The 16745-nt window shown below is 39.6% G+C and overlaps 1 protein-coding gene across 8 annotated transcripts; it reads left to right on the top strand.

The window, feature by feature from the left end:
* Positions 1–582: 582 nt before the first annotated feature.
* ECI2 (enoyl-CoA delta isomerase 2) lies at positions 583–14896 on the top strand. Of its 8 annotated transcripts, none has more exons than XM_019668523.1 (8): positions 1001–1090; positions 1191–1302; positions 2709–2871; positions 5383–5481; positions 5714–5902; positions 7708–7777; positions 13876–13978; positions 14737–14896. In XM_019668523.1, the coding sequence occupies exons 2-8, from the start codon at positions 1286–1288 to the stop codon at positions 14879–14881; spliced, it is 786 nt and encodes a 261-aa protein (XP_019524068.1). In that variant the 5' UTR covers positions 1001–1090; positions 1191–1285; the 3' UTR covers positions 14882–14896. The 8 variants fall into 8 exon arrangements, with proteins under 8 accessions (XP_019524067.1, XP_019524075.1, XP_019524068.1 ...); XM_019668525.1 differs by lacking the exons at positions 1001–1090; positions 1191–1302 and adding exons at positions 2317–2466; positions 2577–2621; XM_019668522.1 differs by lacking the exons at positions 1001–1090; positions 1191–1302 and adding an exon at positions 583–763.
* Positions 14897–16745: the final 1849 nt, after the last annotated feature.

The following is a 16745-nucleotide window of genomic DNA, read 5'->3' on the forward strand; positions in this document are numbered from 1 at the left end:
CCAGTGAGGGACTTTTTTAAAAGATTAATACTTTAAGAGATTAATAATCAAAAGATTTCTATGAGCTGTAGTTCATCTTCTGGAGCCCAGGAGATCTTCCAGTATCTGCGATTTCTGACTACTGTATTTCCATTACCTCTGAGAGTCACCTAAAGCTCAGCCTGGGAGAGGGTCCGGGACTTTGAGACACTCAGCTCAGCCTATCAACCATCACCTTGGAATAGCCGAAGAAATATTTAAAATAAGTCCAAATTGTTCTACTTGGTTTTCAACCTTGCCCCTGCCTACACCTTTACCCAGATCTGCCTGATGAAGCACAAATAATAACGGGACACGGGATAATAAAATTTCTTGGGACTTCGACCCTGATCCCTTGCGAGTCTCGAGTCTTCGGGAAAGCCACCAAATAAATATTTGTGGCCCTCAATTTCCACATCAGCAAAACGAGGCACAGACTTGCTGCATCCCGGCCCAACCGCTTCCCGGAGTTGAGCCCCACGTGCCGGCTATGCCCCCCCCCCTCGGCCCCCCGGCGCCCGAGTTCCTCCTCTCGCCTGGACTCCTCCCAGCCCTCCGGCCCTGCCCCCCGCACTGCCGGGCCCGTCCCTCCGCCCCCGCGCGCCGGCCCTGCCCTGCACCTCTGCCCGGCTCCCCGTATTATGCCCACGCCCCACTGCCGGGCCCAGCTCATGACCCCCGGAATCGCTATGACTGAGTTTTCCCGGAGACTGGCACGGCGCTGGTGGCTGACCGCCGTCAGGAAGTAAGTGCTGAGCCCGGTGCCCAAGGTCGCCCATGGGACGCAGCTATCCTTGCGGGGTCACCGCCCGCAGGAGCCGTTCTCTCTGTTATCTTGTTTCCGTAGCAACAGGGTTAGGCTTTCACGGTTTTCCTGGGGGGAGCGTGGCATCATGTGACCTAAAACGCGCACCCATCTCCTCCGCTGGGCCCGGAAGAGTCAGGAGGGACTCCGGCCTGCGCGGCGGCTCTCCCCGCGTGACCCGAGGAGGCCTCTCGCGTCTCCCGCAGCCCCGAGTCTGCACGTCGCCGCCCAGGCTGCTTCTCGGCTGCAAACGTACTTGCTAACGCGGTAGGACCTCTCCTCGTAAGCTCGCTTTGCGTATTTGCTGAACGCTGTGGAAACGCAAGCCGTTATCATCAGTGTGGGGTTTTAACTGTTTGCTTTTTAGAGAATACTTCTGCTGTAATGTTAAATGGCGGGATACACAAACGATGTAAAAACCAACAATGAATCTATGCGCAGGAAATAAGAAAACCCTGGAGCATGGTGGTTGCCTTGAGGTGATGGAATTATGAATAATGGTCCCGATTTTATGTATTAAACGGTCGCGCTTTGTAAGTTTTAAAAAACTGATTTTATTTTAAAATAAGTAAGTTGGTATCATATTTTGTGAGAACTTGCGCAATTAGACCTTCTATGAACATTTTAAATTTTCCTTTCGTTTTCTACTTGGAACTTGCCAGGTACCAAATTCATGTAAGATGCAGGTTTTTTCTGGAAAAAAAAAGTAAACGTAATTCAATTATTTAAGCTTATTGAAGACCAATTTTATTGAATTACACACTAATATTTCAAGGTGTGCACCCTAAAGTTCCTCATACTCTTTGAAAGTTACGTATTGCAAAGGGGGTGATACCTTTGCTAAGTCTGGGCTTTATTTGTAACTATTTTAATAATCTGTGATGCCATAAACTGTGTTATTCGGGATCATCATTGTGAACTTCCATTTTTTGCTTGTCTGCTCAATACTGTGAACTGAATTTTCCCCTCCCCTCGGCTGTGTGCTTCAAAACCTACTTACCTGGCTATGCCTATTTCTGCTCCTGGTTGGCTGGTTAAAACTTCCGGGGTGAGGAGTGAGTATGTCAGCTCAGCTGGGACTCACTGACTAACATCTGTCTATCTGGGAGGTAGATATCCCCCAGGCAGGTACCCCACCTCACTAAGAAGTGGCTCCCTGTCTGGAATGTCAGCAACTGCTCGTCTGTTCTTTTGAACAATTCTTATGTATTCACCCATTCTCCCCTTCTTCCACCTCTGTGCATGTTGGGACAGTCATTATGCTGAGCGGAAAGGAAAGAGTTAACCTGATAATAGTTTATATTCTGTTAATCAGTGAGTGCAGAGGCTGTTTTTGGACTTCGGGCACAAGACTAAATTCTTTCTGTGCACTTTATTTACCCCCTTGGTCTCAGACTCCTGCTCACTTCTATCTTGCGTGCCTTTCATTTACCTTTGGCAAAATTTACATGGCCATTGAGCTCTGGCTGCTTTTATCTATACAGGTATACCTTGTTTTATTGCACTTGGCTTTATTGCACTTCACAGGTGTTGCATTTTTTACAACTTGAAGGCAAGACCTTCTATCAGCAAAAGACTTGCTTTACTGTGATACTTTATTGAGTGTATATAATACCTGGAACCAAACCTGCAGTATCTCCAAGGTATGCCTGTATTTAATTTGAATTGCTACAAATAACATACTGGATAGTAGCTTCCTTTTCCTTTATTTTAAAATTACTACAGTTAGCTTCTGTGTTGATTTCTTATCTAGGGATCATTTTGGAAACCACTAACCATTTGCATCCAGCTTGTTGGGGCAAGTATATGGAAAATATTTACAGAGAAACAGCATTTTGGTATGTAAGAGTTGGGAATAATTAGAAATCATTTTGCCTGTTTGCAGCCCTCTGCAGGTCATTGGTTTCCCGGCACTTCAGCTGCACGTGAGTGGAACAGCAATGAGAGCCAGTCAGGAAGACTTTGAAAATGCAATGAATCAGGTGAAACTGTTGAAGAAGGATCCAGGAAATGAAGTGAAGCTAAAACTCTATGCACTATACAAGCAGGTAAATGCCTAAGGTCTAATATAATTTAGAGACATTTTGAGCAAGTGGCTCCTCAAATAGATATGCTGTAGTTTTACTAAAATTCAGCTTTAATATTTGGGGGGCTTGTTTTGCTGCCTTTCCTCTAAAAAATTGTGTGACCTAGAAATAAAAAGTGAGAGGCAACAAGTATTTATTTGAGATCACAGAATTGCAATTCGGGGTACAGATTCAGGCAGAAATCCAAATTGTGTCTCAAGGCAAGGGAGTTTTATGAGAAAAGGAAGGGAAATGATTACATGAATAGAGGAAAGAAATTTCTATTGGTGCTAACAAACTGAGTTACTCTTTAGCTATACATGGCTGATTACTGATTCTGTCTTCAGAACAAGTGTCTAAAATCACTAGTCCTTGTGATTAAGATGTTAGTTTTCCTGTTGGTTTTCCAAAAATTTGTTTGTAAGACAATATTGCTTTGGCCCAGTCCAAAGGTTATCTTACTAGTTCAAACTTTCCAAAGGTTCAAGGACTAAGATGTGCAAGGTAGTTCCTCTGTAATAGCTTCTCTAGCTCTATTTTAAAATGGCTCCACTTATGTCAGCTTTTCACAGGTGTACACGTAAGTGTTTGTATATTAGACCCTCAAATGCTATTATTTAAAAAGTAACCATTAGGATCACTCCTGAGTGAGAGACTTAAAGGATGTAACAACCAAATGTGTAGACCTTATTTGGCTGCTGATTAGAATAACTCAACTGAAAAAGTTGTTTGAGAAAACTGGAGAAATTTGAAAATTGACTAAATATTAGATGACACCTAGGAACTGTAGTTAATGGTGTCATAAGAAAATGTTGATTTTTTTTTTTTTTAGAAATGCATACTGAGCATGTAGGGGTGAAATAGTAAGGTGTTTGGGATTCACTAAAATAATTAAAGTAACTATGGCAAAAAGTGATAGTTGTTGAATTTGGGTGATGAATTATGAATTTATTATAATATTTTACTTTTGTGTATGTTTGAAAGTTTTTACAGCAAAATTTTAAAGCTTAAGTTTTTGAGTTGCAATGTCTAAGGACTGACTACCCTGGAAAGTCAGCCCCTCTGGGCTCCTGCGTGTTGTTTTTCTCTTCCTGTGATTGGTCTGAGCCTCGCTTGCTTTCATATGGGTGTGTACAGTGAACAATTTTGCTTTGCCCAGAAAGAGATCTGGCCTTTGCCCTTGGCTTCTGGGCAAGGTTACCGTAGATTACCCAATATCTGAAGTTTTGAAACGCCATGCCTAATAGGAGTGTCCTTGTTTGCCTGGAGAGTCCAACAGTGTGATTTAGAGTGGGACTGGCCACATGATAATAACAATATGATTTAGAGGGGGCTTCAGTTACACATTCAATTATGCCTACGCAATGGAGCCCCAAGTGAAAACTCTGAACACCCAGGCTTGAGTGAGCTTCCCAAGGCGATGCTCTGTGTTTGTTGTCATCCATCATTTCTGGAAGTGGTACACTGTCCTAACTCCACAGTGGGGACAAGAGGAGGGTACTTGCCCAGATTTCACCTTATGCATCTCCTCCCTTGCTGATGTTAACCTGTATACTTTCCTGGCAATAAACTGTAATCAGATATAAGAACTTTCAGTGAGTTCTTGTGAGTTATTCTCACAGATTATTGAACCTGAGGGTGGTCTCAGGACCTTCCCAACCTTGCACTTGGTATCAGAGTGGGGGAAGTCTTGAGGACTGTTGCCTCTAATTTCTCAGGTGCCTAACTCTTTTAAAGCCACTTTTGTCTCTTTGTTTTTCCAAAGTCTTAGCCTCATTTACTGCCTTGTGCAAAGCCTCTTTTTTCTTTCCTCTTTTAGCTAATTATATTATGAAATTTAAAGTTTTTAAATTTGGTTATTAAGTGGGGTTTTAAATTGCCATTTATGAAAAATAGTTGACGAGGATATTTTATTCATCTGAAAACACTCACTCCACCTGCCCTTCAGACAAGTAAAGCCTGTTGCTTTTTGCTTTCTACTCAAGTCCTTTGGTTCAGTTTCCTAAGAACCAGTTGCTCTGACAGCCCCACACTGCTCCCTCAGCTACAACTCTGTTACTCAGTTACCAGAAATCCACCACTGAATTAGTGGTAGATTTTTGCACCTCTGAATGGGCTTTCAGAATATACTGTGGGTTTCCAAATGCTTATTGGCTAGTTATGTTTGAAGATTGTTTGCTTGAATATTCTAATTGTATGCAAAAAATGTGATCATCAGTATAAAACTAATGAGCTATTGGAGTTTTTGAAAAGTGCTCTCCCATAATCTTTATCTTGCATTATTTTCATATGTGGGCAGTTATAACTTATTTTAGAGACTCATAGCCAATGGCACGTTTTGTCTTTCCAGTCTTTTTCTGTTGTTTGTGCATTTGTGAAAGTATTTAGGAGGGAAAGGTGCATTCATGCTAGTTGTCATTTTATGGATCTTAATTATTTAAGGCCCCAAACTGCATGGACATTTGGCTAATAATTGCCTCTCTCCTTTCACAGGCCACTGAAGGACCTTGTAATATTCCCAAACCAGGTGTATTTGACTTGATCAATAAGGCCAAATGGGACGCATGGAATGTTCTTGGCAGTCTGCCCAAGGTAAATTTACTTGTTACTTTGCTTTTATTTTAATTGCTATGTACCTATAGGAAGTTAGGAGCTTCTCATTATCAATCTACTATGATGGAGTCTATAAGATCTTGATTTAACTCTATTGAATCAGAGCCTCTGTTCTTTCTTCATTGCAAGATGCTACTTTTCAGCATTGTAAGTTTCTCAAAATGCTTATTCATTGACCATGGGCTGAAGTTACTTGTCATCTTCTGTTTAGGAAACTGCCAGGCAAAACTATGTGGATTTGGTGTCCAGTTTGAGTTCTTCATCCAAGTCATCTAGCCAAGTGAAGCCTGGAACAGACAGGGAACGACAGGGATATGAAAACCTAGTGGTGACCTCTGAAGACAGCATCACAAAGATCATGCTGAACCGGCCCACCAAAAAGAATGCAATCAGCACTCAGGTGACATTACCTGCTCTGAAAGTTCATCCTCCTGTTCTTTTCTTCCTCTATTAGTTACACTAAAAAATTATAGTGTTTCAGCAGCATGTCTGTTTTTTTGTGAGATCTCGTTTGATTTGTGCAAGAAGATTAGTTATTGTGGCTACATCTTCATACAACAGAGTTGGGCATTTACTATCTTCAGGTAGGTCCCACATGCCCAAAAACCTCTGTAACTGTCCTGATGATGGAAGCACAGATAAATTAATATCAATAGACTATACATTGATGTAAGAGAATATGCTTAGAGGTTTGCTAAGGTCCATATAGACTGTCCCCAGAAGTATCCTCATGTCACTTAGACTTGACAGTGAGTACTCTTCTACCTGCATGGAGCTTTATTTTGTACAAGTAGAGAGGAGAGAAGGATTTTATCTTAAACAGATCATGACCCAGCTCTGCTTGAAACGTTCCACTTCGCAAGAGCAACTTTAGTCTTTGAACCTATCATTGAACTATAATGATAATAAAAATAAACACTTAAGCCCTTTCACCTTGAAAAAATAACAGAGAATCAATTGGATGCTTGGTGCTGGAGAGGGAGTAAAACTTGAGAGGGCTATAATCCCTTTCACTTGATTTATTATCTACATTGTAGTAGAAAGAGCATATAACTTAAAATTGTCTTAAATAAGAATTCCATGAAGTTGCATATGTGCCATTCAATTAATAAAACATTTAGTTATCAAACTGTATTTCCTTTCCCCCTATTCATTTCTATCATGGTAACATTTTTATCATGGTAACAATCACACTAGCTACCCTTTACAGAGTGCCTAATATGTGTCAGCACTTTCCACACAGAGGTTTGTTTAATTCCCACAAGGATCCCACTGTTGTTATTATTTAACAATAAAATAATTAGGTTAAATAGTAACTTGCTCAAATTCACATAACTAGTAAGCTGGAAAACCTTACTGAAACCCGATATACCCATCTCCTAATCCTGGCTCATGCCAGTTACCCTGTCATGCTGTGTCATCATATCTATAATAGTAATGGAATGACTCCTTCATTCCTTCCCTCAGTGGAAACGATTTCACCTTTATTCATACATTTTGTAAAGTCCATACATTTTTTTTCCAGCGTCTGTGTATCTGTAAATATCAGCCCTCCTCATTCTCTTCCCACATCGAAGTCTCTCTCATCTGAGATAGAAACAGCATAACCACTACACAGCTAAGATGTTCAGAGATGTTGCTGATTTAAAATATTGAGCCCATTGTCTTTGACTGTCATTACAATCTCTTGGAAATCCCAGCCCTCATTAACACTTCTCAGACTGCCTGGGACCCTCCTGTCCCTTCTTGAGGTCCCAACTGAAAAATTTCTTCCAGGAAATCTCTCTCTGGCCACCCCCCATCCTGCCCCTGCTAGATCAGTGCCTCCTCTGAGCTTCCTGATACTTTGTACCTTCCACCCATTTTAGAGCTATCCCCTCCATTAGTTCCGAAAGCTCAAGAACTATCTTATTTGTTCACTTTTGGAAAAAAAGTGGATATATCCCCCAGCATCTACTGTAGCACTTGGTACATAATACAAGTAATTGTAAAATGAACAAAAACTCCTTTCAAGTGTATTGGGCTGCCTTTTTGGTTATGTAAATACTATTAGGCTGCTTTTTTGGTTCTGTAACTACAACCAACATAAATGTGTGGCATTTTGCTGAGAGCAGGCTCATAGACATGACATTTAGTGAATGCACTGGGCAATGGTTATCATATCCAGAGTTCCTTTCGTTTCCTCATCTTGCCCCTTTCATATAGATGTATCACGAAATCATGCTTGCACTTAAAGCTGCAAGCAAGGATGACTCAACCATTACTGTTTTAACAGGTAAGACATTTTTTTTTATTTCTTTCTATTTGTGGTATTACCTACTAGATAGGAAATTAAATAAGTAAACTTTAAGATCTTTTCTAGTACTGAGATACTCTAATTCTTAAATATATGTAAAATATAATAGATACAAGATTGATATCTTTGTCATGTAAAAAGCAGATACAAATTGGTAAGAAAAGCACTATTGGTACTAAAATTGGGTACCTCCCAAAGGGAAAGGTCTTATGAAAGAAAGAATTTTTGCAGCATTACTTATAATGTGAAAATATGAAAACATTCTAAATATGTTGCCATAATAGAATAATAAAGCAAATCATAGAGCATCCACTAGACCAGTGGTTCTCAACCTTCCTAATGCTGTGTGACCCCTTAATACAGTTCCTCATGTTGTGGTGACCCCCAACCATAAAATTATTTTCGTTGCTACTCTATAACTGTAATTTTGCTACTGTTATGAATCGTAATGTAAATATCTTTTTATTTTCCGATGGTCTTAGGCAACCCCAAAGGGGTCGTGGCCCACAGGTTGAGAACCGCTGCACTAGACTGTATAAGCATTAAAAATTATAATTGTAAAGACCAACATTTACCTGTTTAGATTTATGTATATGACAGACCTGTTAGGTTTTAGTTCTGGGACCTTACGTGCTTTCTATGTATAATGCTTTTTTGATTGTTATTTTTTACTTCGTGGTTTGTGTGTTCCTTCTTTTGCTTTGTGGGTTTTATTTCTCATAGTTTGGAAGCTTTTTACTGATTTTAGTAATTCCTTTTATAGGTTTATGGGGTGCATACCAACATCTCTATCTTGTATTGTTATTCTCTATGGACAATATCTGTAGTTTGCCCCTATAAAACGCGACAAAGTTAGCATGAATTTTCCTGACACCCCTAAACCTCTCTTCTAAGTGTATAGTCTGTTTAGAGCTCCATTATTTTCTAGCATCAAAGGTTGCTAGGAACATGTTGAGGCTACCATTAATTTTTTTTGTTTTTAGCCCTTTTATAAGATCATTTTTTTTCCCTAGATGACCATGGGATACTTTCCCATTCTTTATCAAATTTTTTTTTTAAGATTTTTATTGGGGAACTGGGGGAGGGGAACAACATTGGGGAATCGGGGGAGGGGAACAGACAAGTTGCTGTCCTTTTGTTCTTCAGTCTAGTTGTGGAGGACGTCGCTTCACTGAACCATGTTGGTATTATCATTGCACTCTTCCCGGCTGAGGCAGNAGTAAACACATTACATATGGTTTGTGGTTGAATGGACTACATTTAAATTTTTCCCGAAGAGTTAGCCCAACTAATTTGGCTCATTTTATTTTGAATTTTTAACTTGAATTTTTCTAAATACCAATATTGTGAACATTGTCTCAACTCTTTTAAACAAATTACACAACAGTGATTCAATTTTCATATTACTCTAAAATAATCCAGAGACCTTGAAAGCTTGTTGTAGGAAGTAGGAGGGTAACTAGCATCTTTGCAGGTTATTCAGCTGGATTCTTTGATACTTTTTTTCCCAAATAAATGAATTCTGGAATTGAGAATTTTAGAATAAGAAGGAACTTCCTAAAGCTCAGAGAAGTTACTTGCCCAAAACACAATTCAGCTTTCTGTTCATCATTGAATTATAGATATTTTTTCCTTACTACAATAGTAATGTATGTCATAGTAGAAAATTAAATTTTGAAAAATGTGGAAAAGTACAAAGAAAAAGTTAAAAATTATTCCTTATCACTCAGAGATAATCAGTGCTAACGTTTGGGTCGTGTAACTAATCTAATTTAACCAGTCCCTGACTACTGGAATTGTTGGCTGTTTCCAGTTTTTGTCATTATAAGCAAAGGTGTGATTAATATTTATCTTAGAACTTTTACTCTGGAACTTTTACTGTATAGCTAATAACCACTTCTAGGGTTATCTTGATTTTTAGAGTGACTTTTGCTTATGTGATGGTAAGATTTGCTGATCTACAATCTGGTGGGAAACTTGTGGTTTTTACCACTAAAGAGATTCCTAGTTGTGTTTGGAGGTATTTTCTCCACTGATAGGACCATATATTAGGGTCCTTAACTCTTTGATTTATCTTTTACTGGATTCCATTTAACAGATTGGGCATGTTGGCAGATCTAATTCTTATTAATAATTTTCCCATAAAAATAGTAAATGAAATTCTAGGTGCTATGTTGCCTAACTTTTATAGGTGGGAATTTCTGCCCGAGGATAGAAATCAGTAGTCTTTGGTCACGTTCTATGGGTTAAGTGCTGAATTAATGGACCTGCTTTGAACAGGGGTGGCATGAGGAGTTCCTGACCTGAATTTGGGGATATCAGTCTTCACTATTTGGAGGGCAAATGTCATCATGTTTGAATCTTGTCCTGATTCTCCCACTGTATTCAAAATGACTGTCCTAAGCATCATCCTTTTTTTTTTTAACTTTTTTTAAATTTATTTTTTATTGGGGAATTGAGGGAGGGAATAGCGTTGGGGAATCAGGGAAGGGGAATAGATGAGTTGCTGTCCTTTTGTTCTTCAGTCTAGTTGTGGAGGACGTCGCTTCACTGAACCATGTTGGTATTATCATTGCACTCTTCCCGGCTGAGGCAGTCAGTCACCGGCCACTGGACGGCCGCTCATGGCGGCTCACAGTGGCTTTTAGCAGCTCACTCTGGCTGCCTGCCAACTCACGGTAGCTCACGGCAGCCCACTGCAGCCTATGCCATCGCCAGGGACTCAACGGCAGCCCAGCAACAGGTCGAGCTGTTGTTCACCATCTTAGCTATAGAGGGCACAGCATCACTGGCCCATGTGGGATCTGAACTGGGAGTCCTGCTGCTCAGAGCTCACGCTCCCAAGCCGACTCTTAACCAACGAGCCACTCGGCCGGCCCTCTTGATTACTTTTTAAAAACTGATTATTAAGGCCTTATTTCAAGTTTCCTTTGATAATATCTCTGAATATTTTTGTTTCAATTGATCTGTTCTCTTTGAAAGACATTCTACTTATAGAAAAGAAATGTCTGGTCTGTTAGGACAGTTATTTGTTATTTTCTCTGAATTCTTAACTCTTGTCTTGCATTTATTTTGCTCAGTTGTCTCAATCCTCTAGTCCAATGCCCTGAGTGCATTTTTAGCAATGTCTCTTCTCCTTTTACTGCTTCTACTGCATCATTTCCCTAATGGCTATGGTTTTCTCTTTCATTTTTTCCTGAACTCTCCCAGGCACCTTTTCATTTATTTTTGTCCATCACTTCTATTTTGAGTCCATAGGACAGCTCAGCTCTTAATGTTATATAATACACACACACACACACACACACACACACACACACATACACACACATATTATATATATATATATATATATATATATATATATATATATATATATATATATATATATATGACTAGCATAAGAATTTGGTTGGAACAGAAGTTTTATTGCTCATAAAATTATGGAAAATTCTATTTGTGGCACTATTTGCTCCTGATAGAAATATAGGAAAATATTAAGGAACAGATTTATTATGTAATAATACTGCTAAAATCAGATATAGCTCTTTATTTTTCAGTACTCCAAATATAACTGTCCAAAGCCCTACTACAAAACAAACATGTCCTTGGAATCTTTCCTTTGAAACTTGCCCTTGAGCCCATTCCACTGTGATCGCCACCGTTTGCTTAGGTCTCCACTGACCTTTGTATCATTAAATACTGGGACGTTTTTCAGGCTTCATCTGACTTTCCCTCCTTTATAAACTCGTCTTCCCTGAGCTCCAGTGGCACAGCCTACCCCTGGTTTTCCCCCATCCCTAGTTGCTCTCACTGAGCTCCTTTGCAGATTCGTCCTCTGTATGGCCATCAAATGGGAGAGTTCCTGAAGGTTTATAGCCCTAGGCACCCTTCTCACTCTATGTTCTCCCTGGGCCTTCTCCCCCATGTCCACACTTCAACAAAAGTCTATATGCCAGTGATTCCCATGTTTGTGTCTTCAGTCCAGGATGCTCCATGGGGCTCCAAACTGGTGTACCCACCTGGTACTTCCTGATGGGTGTCACCTCCCACATTTCTCTCCTTGGGTCTTTTATAGTGTTCCAGGTCACAGTGAATGGCTGCACATCTACGCTATTATGTAGACCAGAATCCCAACACTCATTATTGACATTTGCCCCCCCCCCTCACCTCCCTGTCCAGTCTAATCCCATTTCACTTTATCTGTATCTCTGATATCAGTCCTTTTTTTCCCTGCCTCCTCTACACTTGTCTAGGCCACCGTGGACTCCTGTCAGAATTGAAGTGAGTCCATATCTGATCTCCGGCCCTCTCTTGCCCTCCCCGCTCCCATTCCCACTCCAGCCTCCTCACTACTTTTAGTGTACTCTTTTTCCAAATGAGAAAGAAAAATCTATTAACAAATGGTACAATAGCAACTATTTTCCATATGGGGGAAGGTGAACTTCAATCCCATCTTACACCCTACACAAAAATTAAAAGCTATCTAAGCGTAAAAGTTAGAAACATAAAGCTTCTAGACGAAAACAATATCTTTGTTTACCTCGGGGTAGGCAGTAATTTCTTGGACAGGACAGAAAAAGCATTAATCATAAAAGAAACAATTTATAAATTAGACTTTTCAAAATTTAAAATGTCTGCTTATCAAAAGATAGTAAGAAATGAATATAAAGCCACCGGCTGGGAAAAAAATATTTGCCGTACATAAATTTGATTAAGGGCTAATATCCAGAATACATAAAAAACTTCTATAAATTAATAAAGTGAACCACCAGATTTAAAAACTGGATAAAGACTTGGACATTTCATAAAAGAAGTGAAAATGTGCTTAATATCATTAGTCATCAAAGAAATGCAAATTAAAACCACAGTGAGATATTTCACCCACTAGATAGATGCTAAAATTCAAAAACAGACAACACCAAATATTGGTAATGTGGAGCAACTGGAACTCTTAGACATTTCTGATATGAGAACACTTTGGACTATTATTTGGCAACTTGTTATAGAGTTACATATCAGCTCGGCACATACCAACCAACCACAGCTGGACAATTAAGGTAATTTATGGATATGTTTACAAAAAACTGGTACAAGAACAATTATGGTAGCCTGTTTCACAGTAGCCAAAAACTGAAAACAACAAAATGTCCATCAATAGATGGATAAATAAACAAGTTGTTGACTATTCATACAATGGAATGCTACTCAACAATAAGAAGGAATGAATAATTGATACACACAAGAACATGGTGAATCTTAAAAACATAGTTCAGTAAAAGAAAACAGGCACAAAAAAGGTACATTGAGATAAAGGCAAAACTAATCTATAGTGATTGAAGCCAGAAAGTCTCAGGAGGGGGTGGAGTGGTATTATGTCTGGAAGGGAGCTCCAGGGATCTTTTTCCTGGATGATGGAAATGTTCTGTATCTTGTTCTAGATCGATCACACAGGTATTTACAATTATCAAAAAATTATTGAGCTGAGTCTTTAAAACTGGTCATTTTGTATGTAAATTATAATTGAATTTAAAACAACAACAACAGTAAAACACCTTCAATGGCTCTTCTCCCATGCCCCATCCATCCTGCCTGTCCTCATCTTAACACCAGCTTCTTCCCCTTGGCTTTTCCTGCTCTGGCGCGGTGGCACTTCTTTTAACCCATCATAAACACTGGGGTTCCCCTGCACACAACCTTTGCACATGCTGTTCCCTCTGCATGAATATTCTTCCCACACCCTTTTTTCTAGCTAACCTTGCCTGCCTTTCAGATCTCAGTTCAGTTGTCCCTTCCTTAGAAAAGTTCCTCCCTAAACCCCCTGATTAGACCAAACCCCTGTTACATACTCTCATGTTATCATCATGTACCTCTCCTTTCTATCATAGTTGCATTGCTTACATTTATTTGTGTGTTTTTAAATATATGTCCAGCTTACTAACTAATCTGTAAATTAAGGCAAGAACCAGAGCTGGTTCACCAGTGTGTTTCCAGTGGTTGGGATAGAGCCAGGTACATAGGAGATACTCAGTAATTATAGAATGAATGAATGGTGAGTTCATGGATTTTGTTTACAGGAAATGGTGACTATTACTGTAGTGGGAATGATCTGACTAACTACACTGATATTCCCCCTGGAGGAGTAGAAGAGAAAGCTAAAAATAGTGCTATTATGCTAAGGTAAGAGTGACATTTGTCTAATCATAGAGGTCTCATCAGTATTTATCAAAGTGGTATTTAAATACTTTTTTGTGTCACTGTAATTAATTGTGAGTTTGAATAGGCATATTTCTCTAAACTGCTTCTGTCAATAAGTGGGCCTTCATTCTGTCACTTCTGTTATCTGTTCATTCTACTGCTCTACATGAGATTTGATTGGAAAGCATAAAAGTCAACTACAGTAAATAAAGTAAATCAGATTCTGTCATATTGAGACAGAGGAATTTAGCAAATTCTTATCTGGCCAGAGGAATGCATGACTTCCATGTTTGCTAGTAATAGGAAGGAGACTGAAGTAGTCTCAAAAAACAGAGGATGTGAAGGCTTCTCATCCTGTCTCGTTTACCCCTGCTGAGTCTCTGATTCCCACTGAGCTGTAACATTGCAGCATATGCTCAGTCAGCCATCTTAATCTGTAAGCCTACAGCTAGCTGGCCTACAGCCCTGACCTAACTGCCCATAATACAAGATTTGAAACAAGGTTGAACTATAGGACCCACTCTGTGAGCTTCTATCAAGTGCCGTTCAGGTGGGTGTCCTGGATGAACCTGGCGTGGCAGACCAGGGAGGCGGTAAGACCGGGAAGCACTGCAGGGTGATGTGGAAACACCCAGCCTGGCCAGAAGACTTTGTTATTTCAGACTCCTGCTGTCTTACCTATAATTCAGTGATGCTGCTTTGAAACATTTAAATATGCTTTTGTATTTCCATTTCTGTAGGGATTTTGTAGGCTGTTTTATAGATTTCCCTAAGCCTCTGATTGCAGTGGTAAATGGTCCAGCTGTGGGAATCGCAGTCACCACTCTCGGGCTATTTGATGTCGTGTATGCATCTGACAAGGTAAGTGAGGTCCTAGAAACTTAGGAAGTCATGCAAGTGAAAATGCAATCCTGTGAATTCTCCTTTCTTGTTGCCAGTAGTAAACACATTACATATGGTTTGTGGTTGAATGGACTACATTTAAATTTTTCCCGAAGAGTTAGCCCAACTAATTTGGCTCATTTTATTTTGAATTTTTAACTTGAATTTTTCTAAATACCAATATTGTGAACATTGTCTCAACTCTTTTAAACAAATTACACAACAGTGATTCAATTTTCATATTACTCTAAAATAATCCAGAGACCTTGAAAGCTTGTTGTAGGAAGTAGGAGGGTAACTAGCATCTTTGCAGGTTATTCAGCTGGATTCTTTGATACTTTTTTTCCCAAATAAATGAATTCTGGAATTGAGAATTTTAGAATAAGAAGGAACTTCCTAAAGCTCAGAGAAGTTACTTGCCCAAAACACAATTCAGCTTTCTGTTCATCATTGAATTATAGATATTTTTTCCTTACTACAATAGTAATGTATGTCATAGTAGAAAATTAAATTTTGAAAAATGTGGAAAAGTACAAAGAAAAAGTTAAAAATTATTCCTTATCACTCAGAGATAATCAGTGCTAACGTTTGGGTCGTGTAACTAATCTAATTTAACCAGTCCCTGACTACTGGAATTGTTGGCTGTTTCCAGTTTTTGTCATTATAAGCAAAGGTGTGATTAATATTTATCTTAGAACTTTTACTCTGGAACTTTTACTGTATAGCTAATAACCACTTCTAGGGTTATCTTGATTTTTAGAGTGACTTTTGCTTATGTGATGGTAAGATTTGCTGATCTACAATCTGGTGGGAAACTTGTGGTTTTTACCACTAAAGAGATTCCTAGTTGTGTTTGGAGGTATTTTCTCCACTGATAGGACCATATATTAGGGTCCTTAACTCTTTGATTTATCTTTTACTGGATTCCATTTAACAGATTGGGCATGTTGGCAGATCTAATTCTTATTAATAATTTTCCCATAAAAATAGTAAATGAAATTCTAGGTGCTATGTTGCCTAACTTTTATAGGTGGGAATTTCTGCCCGAGGATAGAAATCAGTAGTCTTTGGTCACGTTCTATGGGTTAAGTGCTGAATTAATGGACCTGCTTTGAACAGGGGTGGCATGAGGAGTTCCTGACCTGAATTTGGGGATATCAGTCTTCACTATTTGGAGGGCAAATGTCATCATGTTTGAATCTTGTCCTGATTCTCCCACTGTATTCAAAATGACTGTCCTAAGCATCATCCTTTTTTTTTTTTTTAACTTTTTTTAAATTTATTTTTTATTGGGGAATTGAGGGAGGGAATAGCGTTGGGGAATCAGGGAAGGGGAATAGATGAGTTGCTGTCCTTTTGTTCTTCAGTCTAGTTGTGGAGGACGTCGCTTCACTGCCCATGTTGGTATTGTGATCATTGCGCTCTTCCTGGCTGAGGCAGATTGGTCGCCGGCCATTGGATGGCTGCTCACAGTTGCTCACGGCAGCTCATGCCAGCTGCCGGCCACTCACGGTAGCTTACAGCAGCCCATTAGCCCCACTGCAGCCTAGCTCCAGGTCGAGCTGTTGTTCACCATCTTAGCTGTAGAGGGCGCAGCATCACTGACCCATATGGGATCCAAACCGGCAGCTCTGCTGCTCAGAGCTTGCGCTCCCAAGCCAACTCTTAACCAATGAACCACTCAGCCGGCCCCCTAAGCATCATCCTTATGAGTGCCCGGCTAGCTCAGTCGGTAGAGTATGAGACTCTTAAAGATGTCTAGGACTTCCATCTTATGATATAAATTGGAATTAAAATTGAAATTATAGAACATATATAGAAATGTGTGTGTGTGTGTGTGTGTGTGTGTGTGTGTGTGTGTGTGTGT

The sequence above is a fragment of the Hipposideros armiger genome, unplaced genomic scaffold (genome assembly GCF_001890085.2).
Source record: "Hipposideros armiger isolate ML-2016 unplaced genomic scaffold, ASM189008v1 scaffold_529, whole genome shotgun sequence".
Classification (NCBI taxonomy): domain Eukaryota; kingdom Metazoa; phylum Chordata; class Mammalia; order Chiroptera; family Hipposideridae; genus Hipposideros; species Hipposideros armiger.